The sequence below is a fragment of the Hemicordylus capensis genome, chromosome 2, assembly GCF_027244095.1.
Source record: "Hemicordylus capensis ecotype Gifberg chromosome 2, rHemCap1.1.pri, whole genome shotgun sequence".
In the NCBI taxonomy this organism is placed as follows: Eukaryota; Metazoa; Chordata; class Lepidosauria; order Squamata; family Cordylidae; genus Hemicordylus; species Hemicordylus capensis.
This window is the reverse complement of record NC_069658.1, coordinates 182,559,945-182,570,284: the sequence shown is the minus strand read 5'-3', so window position 1 is coordinate 182,570,284 and position 10,340 is coordinate 182,559,945. Positions and strand designations below refer to the sequence as shown.

Here is a 10,340-nt window from a genome sequence, read left to right as displayed (position 1 = left end):
CGTTTCTGCTAATGCATATTTGCTTTATTCCTTTGTCTTATTCTTGTGAGTTCAGTGCTATTTCTGCCCTCAAGAATCCACGTGGTGAAAATACTTCCTGTGTCATGGTTGTGTCTGTGTATCTGTGTGTAGGATGATGTTTAACTACCAGCAGAGAATGGCCTCCAAAGGCCTTGAGGTGATGATGCTTAATGTGGGGTGTGTGTGTGTGTGTGTGAGGCTCCAAAGGCCTTTAGGTCCGGGCTCCAAAATCACCTAGGTGTACCACTGAATGCATGAGTGCTGCGAGTCAATGATTATGGAGTCACATGATTTCCAACACTCCTCCTCATCGGCTCATGCATCAATTTATGTGTCCCATCATCTCTCATCGAGTGTGAAGATGGTCTCTTCTCAGAGGCTTGGTTAGCCCACCTGCCACCATCTTTCCTCCTGGACAGTATTTTAGTCCCACAAGCCTTTTCTTTTGTACTTAGCACTGCCTTTCTTCCTGGAGGCAGCTCTGTGAGTGTCCATGTATGAATTTTGTGTCAAGAATCAATTCCTTCTTTGGCAGCTTCTCCTCAATTGTGACCTTCACTTGCTGGCATATTATCCACGTCTTCCCACGTGCAAGGTTCTAGTGTCTTTTCCCTTTTAGCAATATATGAGAGTCCTTTGGATGGAATCCCTTGGTTAGGTCTCTTTAAGCTCCTGACTTCTGGCTGAGTTTCAGTGTCTCCTTCTTGTTTTGAACCATTCACTGGTTCAATAGGCCAAAGTTCTGTGGAGGGAATCTTCGGTCCCGAATTACTCATAGGCCTGTCAGGAGAGTTGGGAACAAGGGCGCTCTTCCCCCCCTCCCCCGACCTATGGGCCAAAGCCCTGGGCCTCCCCACACCCTTGGGGCCTCCAAACTCTCTTTTGAACTGTCCCAACTCCTGGGTGGTGCAGCAGAGCAGACAGTGCGGATGAGGCAAGCGAGGACTTAATGTGAGGATTCCTAGAGAGGCCTGGGAAGGAGCGGGGTTGTGTATTCAGGCCTCCACTCCGCTCCAGAAGGAGCCTTTTCTTCCTTCTTCTGCAGCAGCAGCATCAACTGTGCCAGCCTGGAGAGAAATTCAAAGTACCTTTGGGGTGTAGTAGCAGGGAGGAAGGAAGGCGCAGAGAGTGTCCAGGGAGGCAGGCAGCTCCAGATTGCATTGTCACTTGCTCTTCTTCTTGCCCCTGCTCTGCTTGGAAGCTGTTGCTCTCTTCTTCCCAGGGTCAGTTCTGCATCTTTTGCTTTGGGCATATCTTTCAAGTTCGGGTCTCCTCCTCTCTCCTCACAGGTTCAAGTCCTCTCCAGCTTTACACATATTGTGTAAGCTCTGTTTCTCCCTGAGGTGAAGGATGTACAAGACAATCATCTGCTGAAAGTTTGAGAGCAGAGCCTGTGTTTTCCTCTTCCTTCCTGGTGGTGTGAATTGGGGGGTGGGATTCCATCCCAAGGAAAGAGCAAGAGAGATGCCACTCAGGTGGTAAGGATCCGGATCCGTTTGTGAGGAGGGAGAAGGAAACTGCCAAAGAACCAGGAAGAAGAAGAAGAAGAAGAAGAAGAAGAAGAAGAAGAAGAAGAAGAAGAAGAAGAAGAAGAAGAAGAAGCTTCTTTCTGGGTCGACTCCCATCTCCCTTTGCTACTCCGATCTGCTTTTCAGCCTCTGATTCTGCTGTGGGGTCTGCATCTTCTCCCTCTCAGAAGAGGAGATTAATTAGAGGGTGTAAAAATAGTGCATTCAGCTCATTTAAGGACAGGATTCTCAATGCAAAATAGGGTGTGTGCAGTTCAGTGGGAAGTATCGCCTTCATAATTTTTCTTTTAAAAACACTTTTGTTCAGTCACATGTAAGAATGTTTGTTTAAATATACTTGTTTTATATGATTGCATTCTTGTGAGTTCAGTTGCTATTTGTGCCCTCAAGAACCCACGTGTTAAAAATACTGTTTGTGTCACTGTGTGTGTGTGTGTCTGTGTGTAGGGAGATGATGCTGAATTTGTAGTGGACTCACTTCTTGGTTGTTGCTTGATCTCCCCCCCCCCACACACAAATGGCCTCCCCTGATATAAGGCCTGCTCTTTATTTGGAGGGATTTAATTTGTCACCCCCTCTCCTGCTTTTTCCGGCTGTGTGCAGGCACACCTACTTGGATGAACCAGAAGCACAGCGGATAGTTTCGGCTGAGCAAGAGTTGGCGGGAGGTCCTACCCTGTCAGGGAAGATGCTCCTCCCATGGCGGCTGTGGAGGAGGTGCAGACTGTTTGGTTGCTAGCCCAGTCAGATGGGTCTCGCCATCCTCCCCAATCCCCCTTAGCAGTGCAAGCCCTGGTCTGAGGGTGAGGAGGAAGTCATCACTCTTCTCATTCCTGGACCTGCTAAGCTCCAGACCAAGAGGTGGTGATGGCGGTGTCCCCAAAGGAACCAGCAGCCCCACCACCACCGAAAGGGCTGTGAGCAGGGCTGGTGAGCCTGGGGGCCGGTGAGCATCATGGCAGCATGGTGTGGGATCACTTCGAGCTCTGCCTTTGTGACTCTTCCCACTGCGGGACATGGGTCAGCAGGGAAAAGGACCCCAATTGACTTGGGGCGATGGTGATGCAGCAGAGCTGTGGACCAGCTGCAGTGGGCTGCACACTGCTTTCCAGTCCCTCAGTGTGCACTGGTGGGGGCAGGAGAGAGGGGGAGACCTGGCGCTGGTGGCGTGGACAGCTCTTCCCGTGCAGCGAGGCCCTGGGGGGCTGTGCTGCATGAAGAGGCTATGGACACAGACCACACGTCAGATGAGCTGCCAGCAGCCATGGCCCGGTAGGCGGATGCTTGGATTCCTGGGGAGCCAGTCCTCCAGCAAGGCTTCCTGGTCACTGGCAATGCAGCCAACACAGCCAGGGCTGCTAAGCAGGGTCAAATGGTGCACATCTGTTGTGTTGTGCACACTTCCACCGGGCCGTGCAGGATGCGCTGGGCCTCCAGGAGGGAAAGGCCAGGTGCAATAGGGGACTGCAGTGGTGGATGGGCTCAGCCACCTCTTGGGTGCATTGGTATGGCATGTCCCATTCTGTCTATGTGAAGGGCAACTGTATTACTGCCCCAGCTGTTCTGCACTCCTTCCCTGCCCCATTGGCCCCCTCTCCTGCCAATGTCTGCTTAAGGGTCGCTTTCTCACCTTCTCCCTGTTCCCTTCTAGGCTGCGAAGGGTCTGCAATTGTTGTAGAAAGCTCTTGAAGATCTCCCCCACCATTGACTCCACCGAGGGAAAGCCCCCCTGAGGGAGGTTCTGGCAACGAAAGAACAGAATCGAGCCAACTCCAGTGCCACCTCCAACTCCCGCAGGGGGCTCCCCGGCAGTCTCTGGAGTCACCATCGGTGAGGAGGTGCCCCAGGCTCCAGGGGAAGGGTTGGGCCTGGGAGTGACTCTTTGGGGAGGGTGGGACAGCTGGTGCATGGGAGCCCGGGAGCCAGCCTGAATTCCACAAAGGGAATTCCCGTTGGTTAATTCCTCATGGGAATTCAAGTCCTGAATCCCCCCTCCCTTCCCATTCTTCTTCCCTTCCAGGTCTGACAATTGTAGAAGAGGAAGTGGACAGCGCAGAGGTAGGGAACCACTGAGTAGAGAGCCTTCCTCCACAGAGCCCGGGACATTTCTGTGAGAGGCATTTGCCCCATCTGGGACCTGGGAGCACCTGCTCTCTGCTCTGATCCTTTTCCCAGTTCTGCACTCTCCCTGAGAAGCAGCAGCTGCAGAATAGTCCATGGAGGGGGTGGTGTCCCCAGAAAGGACTTGAGAGCAGCCCACCAAGTAAGGGTGCCCGCTCCATTTCCAGGAAGGCACGGAGAGTCCTTCCATCACTAACAGTTCAGTGCTTCTAATTTTCAGGTCATCTTAAGCTGGACCCAGTTCCTGTCCACCGTAATAGAAGACGTCAAAGAGGTCAGGTCTCAGGGTGGTCAACTCCTGACCTATGATAAGGATGAGGCTGTGGAAGCCGTACTGGTGAGTGAGATGTGGCAGAGAATGGAAGAGAATGCCCAAGCGAGGGCTCAGTCCAAAGTGAGTGTTTGGGGATGGAGCTGTCCCAAGGATGTCCATGGGTACTGACCAACTCTCTTCTGCTCTTTGATCTCTGCCAGGAAATTATGGAGGACATAAGGGAGCATCCGGACCCTGGGTTCCTGCTTAGGTTTACCATGGACACCGTCACGGAACTCACGTATGCTTATAGCCCACCGGGATTAAATAGGAGGGGGTTGTGTCAGGGAAGGGCAGTGGCAAACCAGGCAAGATCTGTAATTATATCTCCCCTTTCCCAAAAGATGGCCATTAATGTGAAGGTTTTAGTTTTATAAAAAATCTTGTTAAGTACTATGGCCTTTTGCGAATTAGGGCTTCCGCAGACCAGGATTGATCATTTTTGAAAAAAAGAAGCGAAACCATCACAGACTTGTCATCGTTTTTTACGCTTGCTGGGTTGCCATGTTCCTCTTCTCTAGATGAGCTTCCATTGGCTGGATCACCAGCCCCCCTCACACTACGAAATCTAATCTTTCTCCCTCCAGCACAATGAAGCCGCCTATGCAGTTCAATATAAAGGCTGCAGTTCTGAACGTGGCGGTGTCCGGGCTCAACCAACTGGACCCAGGGACCCAGGTAAATTCTTCTTGCGCTTTTTTCTCTTGTGAAGAAAACGTGATACCACTGTCAGTAAGAGTGCTTTTTCAATGTTGTATTCTCAAGACCGGTTGTGTCTCCTAGTCATGACTGATTTTCTCTTCCCCCCCTTGAAGGAGAACATGGCCTCCTTCAAGAATATGCTCAGGGGGCTGCTGGAGGAGGCCCCCTCTGTCTACAACACAATCAGCATCTTGAAAGTAAGTGCAATGAAAGCCCAATTAGGGTACTACCATTAGGTAGTACATGTGTGCAGGTGTCTGAACACCGGTACGTGATTTTGTGTGCATGACTGTAGTTGCGTTCCTTTTCAAAGTGAACCTGGGCACGGGCCCCTCACAGGCCTGGTACAGAGAGGGAGTGTCAAGCAGTGCCTGTATTCAACATCATGAATGAATTGCTGTCCCTGTGTCCAGATCTGCCCCTGTGCACTGTCCACTCGTGGTCCGAGTGTGGAACATAAGGTGTGAATGGGGCTTCTGTCTTCATCCTCTCCGACATCCAAACATGGCCTGACAGAAAGAGGCAGCGGACCCCATCCTCTTTGTTTAGTGAAGATATGTCTAGGTCTTTTCCCTATTAGAAGCAAACTGGCTGAGAAAACAGAGAAAACATCACTCCCATAAGCAACCTTCAGAAATATTAGATATTGTCAACTTAATTGGGGGTGTGTGTGTGTGTGTGGTGTTTATATGGAATTAGATCATCCTTAGACTCCTTTGGGATGGCAACCAAGGGATCTTCCTGTAGTGGGGCAAATTCCTTCCGGGCTTAGCTCTCAGTAGCATGGCAAGGGATGATTTAGGCCAGTGCGATGACTCTGAGCTGCTGTTTCAACCCACAGGAGCTCCACAGGTACATTTACTCAGAGGAGCCCTGGCTGCAGGCTCTGGGCCGAGAAGCCTATGGATACGCTCTGGCGCATGTGATCAGACTTCCCAATTTGGAAGTAAGTACCCTGCTGTGGACATGGCTTGGTTCTGCTTCAGCATCCCCTGGGACCCCTTGTCAGGTTCCAGGTTCAGAAGGAGACCTCCCATTGGTCTCTTTTCACACGGGGGCTGCCTGGCAGCACACTTGCTGGAGAGGGGCTGCTTCCACTGGGGCTCACCGAGGAACAGGACAGAGCTGTCACCTGCCCCCCACCCCCCACCCCATGTCTCTTCTGGCTGCCCAGTGCCCAGAAGAGCCACACTCCATCTTTGGGAATCCTCAACTTTGTACCCAACTGGATCATCTTAAATTCTTAGCTGCTTTGGATATGGTGTCAGATTGACATGAAAGAAACACGTCCATCTTTATTTCTACAGCTGACCACACACAAGGATTTTTTGAGCACTGAAGATGAGTTGACTCATCATTTGATAAAAAGCACCATCAAAGGTAATGCCAATTTCCAGGGAAGTGGGGAGGGCAGAACTGTCTCCTTAGAATCCCGGAATGGGCCTGGGTGACAAAGGCCATCATTCATCCAAGGAGCAGCAGTTTTGCTCTGACCGCTCTGTGGCAGGCCACCCAAATGTGCATGTCTCAAACTCCCAACCCCTCTCACATGGGCAAACATGGTTCTTCTTGGGGAAGTCCTTGCAGCTAAACTGCGAGGTCTGGAAGCCATGCTTGTCTTCCGCTTTGGGAAGCCCAGTGCAAAAAGTGACCCATTAGACCCTCCTCATTTATTCAACATGGACAAGTCCCTTCTTACCTCTTCTCTTAGTCAATTAAAATAAGAAAATCCAATCTTTTCTCTTCTCTTCCCTTCAGACGATCTTGTCCTGGAGGATTTCAACGAGGAGTAATAGTAGTAGTTTGGTAAATGTATGAGCATCAGAATGGAGAGGGTGGGAGTGGTTGAATAGACATTTGAGCTGGAGACTCAATTTTTTTTCTTTTTATATTGTTTTATAGGGTGAGAGAAATGTTTGAGATCTGGAAGCAAGTAAGAAAAGAAGGGGGAGCATAACAACTCTAGAAAGGTTGGTGCAGGGAATTGTCCAAGACTGGTCCTCTTGTGGACTGTATTTATGTGGGAAATGTGGTTTAGATAACCCTTCCAGAGAGTTTCAATGACCAAATTCTATCAGAGAGAGGTCTTCAGAAGCAACAATCCAATCCTTGCTCCGCCATTTGTTCCGTAGACTGGTGGTGTCATTTTCATTTCTGCAAGAGTGCTTTGAAGTAAACATTCCTCAGTGGCTCCATTCAACTCAACCATGGAAGCAATGACAAACTCAAACATACTGTGATAGGTCACCGCTTACAGAGAAACGGTGAGGGTGGTTGACAATAATTCCATGATAAGTATCAAGCACCTTTCAGCCCCAGGACAAAGTGGTTTGTGAAGCAGAAGTTGAATTTTCTTAGGATGACTAAGAAAGACGTCACAGAGCCGGTGGGAGCTGAGGGGATTGGAGGCCGCATGGAAAGAAAGTCACTTCTGCTGTATTAGATTGACTGGCCTGGATCATGTGATGTTCTTTCTTTCTTTCATGACAGGCTAGAACTACTGATGGATGGGCTAACAGTCCAAATTCCAAAACAGCCATCCCAGTTCCTAGAGGAAAGGTCTCTTATTGAATGTAGGTACAAATAGCTGGCTCTTTCTTTCAGGTTCGAGGTGATTAAGTAATATGTCTTCCCAAATGCAAACTATTTTGAGGGTCACAATTTTATGTTTTGTTTAGGTTAGCCCACGTTAGCCCACCCGGCCTCAATGAACCTCCTTTCTTGGCTGCTGTGTTTGACTCAGCAGATCCCCATTTTTGTCATCCTAATTCCATGCCTTCAGTCTTGTGTTCCAGACAGCAATCATGTGCAGGATCTGCAAAGCTTTGGCTCAAATTCTAAAGCACAGTGGTCTCACCCTACAGACGATCCTGCTGGCTTCTGCACGCCTTTCAAAAACAATTGACCATATGCCACGGAGGGCTTCTGTTCCATCCAGTTTTCCCTTGGATGTGCAAAAGTATCTGCACGGTTCACGCATCATTAATGCTTCTCTGAGGAAGGGCAGGATGCCTCCTTGCTTCAGGAAGGCCATGATTAGACCAGGGATGAAGAAACATGCATTGGATTCCATTCTGGGCCTGTCTCCAACCTCCCACAGTAGGACCAGGTGATTGAGAGGGTAGTGGCATCTCAGCTCCAGGCAGTCTTGGAAGAAGCAGATAACCTGGGCCCATTTCAAAATGGCTTTCGGGTGGGCTATGGGGTTGAGACGGCCTTGGTAGGCCTGTTGGGTGGTCTCCAATTGGGAATCGACAGGGGGAGTGTGACTCTGTGGATCCTTTTGGATCTCTTGGCAGAACCTTTTGATATCATTGATTGTGGCACCTCCTGGAGCTCCTGAAGGGGTTCGGAGTGAGAGGTACCGCTTTGCAGTGGCTCCACTCCTACCTCTCATGTAGGTCCTAGATGCTGTTGCTTGGAGATTGTTGCTCTTCCAAATGAGAGCCATTGTTTGGGATTCCACAGGGCTCCATTCTATCTCCAATGCTTTTAAATATCTATATGGAACTGGGGGGGGGGGGGTGTTAATCATCAGGGATTTGGTGCAGGGTGTTATCCATATGCTGACACTCAAATCTCTTTCTGCATGTCAACTTCACTAGGAAATGGCCTAACTTCCCTAAAGACTTACCTGGAGTCCATAATGAGCCGGATGAGGGAGAACAAACTGAGGCTGAATGTAAGGAAGACAGAGGTACTCATTGTGGAAAGCTGGAACATAGGAAGTGGCTTAGATCTGCCTGTTTTGGATGGGGATAGACTCTCCCAGAAAGAGCCCATATGTAGTCTGGGAATACTTCTGGACCCAAGCCTCTTCCTGGTCTCTCAGGTTGAGGCAGTGGCCAGGAGGGCTTTCTACCAGCTTCGGCTGATACGCCAGCTATGTCCATCCCTAGAGAGAGACCATCTGGAAACAGTGGTGCATATGCAAAGTAACACCCAGACTGCACTAGTGCAATGCAGTGTACATTGGGCAGCTTTGTCTGTAGTATGCAGAATGTATGTAGAATGCAGCAACCATCTTGGTCTCTGGGGCTTGGGCCCAAGATATTAAAGGAAATGCCACCTTCTTCATGAACCCTGCAGCCTATTCAGATCATCTGGGGAGGTTCGGTTGCAGTTGCCTCTGGCTCAGTTGGTAGTGACCGAAAACCAAGCCTTTTCTAGGGTTGGCCAGGGAGTTTGGAATGTGCATCCTAACTAAATATAGTTTTTTTTCTATATTTCTTTCTATTCTCAGCATTTTGAAGCCAACTACAAGTGAAAAGATTCTTAAGCCAATGCACACACTACACTGTGCTGCCAACAGAGTGCAGCCCATGAAGCTTGTCACTCCCACCCCGATATCTCAACTGCCTAAAATCCACAAAAAATCTCAGTCATCAGCTCTGATTCTGAAAAAGGTGTCTTTGATGCCTATGGAACCTAATCCTGAGCAGGGACTTCCGTCCGAGACAGGGATCATTACGTTGCCAGCACAGACTCAAGAGATCACTCCACTCCCAACAAGGGAGACTCCAGAGAAGCCACACCAAGTTCACCCTCCGATCCTGAATGTGACTTTGATCCAGTTCACATGGAGGACGATACCATCAACACTAGCTTGTCTTCTCAACACAGAACCCCTCCGGACTGAAGAACGTTCCCTACACAATACCGACGATACAGAAGAGACTCTACGTGATACCAACCCTCTCCGGGTCACAGGGAATCTCCTCACCATCTGTACTCTCCAAAACGCTATCCCATAGGATTTGGCCTATTGCTACTGAGAACTTTGACACTGAGACTACTCTCCATCTGATCGTGCCTGATCGTTACACTTAGTACTTCAATGACAGATCTGGCATTGTTGATAGAGAACGCTATCTCCACCCTTGCTCTTGGGCTCCACATCAACACCAACATCCAGAGAGACAGGACCATCCAGACTCTCGGTCCCGATCACACTCTCCTCAGCACTGCAGGTCTTGGTCTCAGTCAAGAGATAAGAGAACTCAACCACCTAAGCAGTCGGACATTGACCCTCTACCACCAGATTCCTCAACTGAAGAATCCGCCCCTGAGGAAGATGCAGAAACAGCCTTGGACATCGCATCGGGTGCCACACCTTCAGATCTAATTGAAGCTCCAAAGCCTCTGTCTCCCTCTGAGTACCTGAAGCTCTTCACTGACCAAGCGGCCCATATGGCTACCTCTTTAGGTATCCAGATTAACGAACCTCCTCAATCTTCTCCTGATCCCATTTTTAGGCCAATTGGTGTAGATACTTTGGATTCTTTGCTTCCTACCACTTAACTCTGCTTGAATTGGCATTGTCAAAGCTTGCTGGGGGAAACCTGCATCTTTGCCACCTACCTCTCGGAAGCAAGGTTCTTACAAGGTTCAAGCCGGGGACAATCAATTCCTTCTGCGCCATCCTACACCTCACTCCATTATAACTGGAGCTGCTCAATCCTGTGCAAAGAACAGAATCCATTCAGCAGCACCTGACACAGGAGGCAGAGAAGTAGATGCCCTTGGGCCTGTCCCTTTCCAAACAGCTCCTCCATACGTCTCGCCATGCCACTGACTGTACGGTTCATTCAGTGTCCGCTGTGGTAACTGTGTGCTGGCACACGTGGATGCATTCATCTACCTTGGCACCAGGA

At 49.6% G+C, this 10,340-nt stretch overlaps 1 protein-coding gene across 1 annotated transcript; it reads left to right on the top strand.

Moving 5' to 3' along the window:
- Window positions 1-2,775: 2,775 nt before the first annotated feature.
- LOC128343719 (uncharacterized) lies at window positions 2,776-10,340 on the top strand. Its single transcript, XM_053293155.1, has 14 exons — window positions 2,776-2,822; window positions 3,310-3,380; window positions 3,571-3,608; window positions 3,892-4,008; window positions 4,146-4,225; window positions 4,572-4,662; window positions 4,800-4,883; window positions 5,528-5,632; window positions 5,994-6,066; window positions 6,445-6,656; window positions 7,177-7,259; window positions 7,551-7,795; window positions 8,292-8,383; window positions 8,930-10,340. The coding sequence occupies exons 1-10, from the start codon at window positions 2,776-2,778 to the stop codon at window positions 6,477-6,479; spliced, it is 741 nt and encodes a 246-aa protein (XP_053149130.1). The 3' UTR covers window positions 6,480-6,656; window positions 7,177-7,259; window positions 7,551-7,795; window positions 8,292-8,383; window positions 8,930-10,340.

What these genes read in the sequence shown, in the direction of transcription:
- LOC128343719 (XM_053293155.1), top strand. Translation starts at nt 2,776, where the DNA reads ATGGACACAGACCACACGTCAGATGAGCTGCCAGCAGCCATGGCCCG. An exon ending in AGTCTCTGGAGTCACCATCG is followed by an intron (nt 3,381 to 3,570) that starts GTGAGGAGGTGC and finishes CTTCCCTTCCAG; the next exon opens with GTCTGACAATTGTAGAAGAG. An exon ending in AACTGGACCCAGGGACCCAG is followed by an intron (nt 4,663 to 4,799) that starts GTAAATTCTTCT and finishes CCCCCCTTGAAG; the next exon opens with GAGAACATGGCCTCCTTCAA.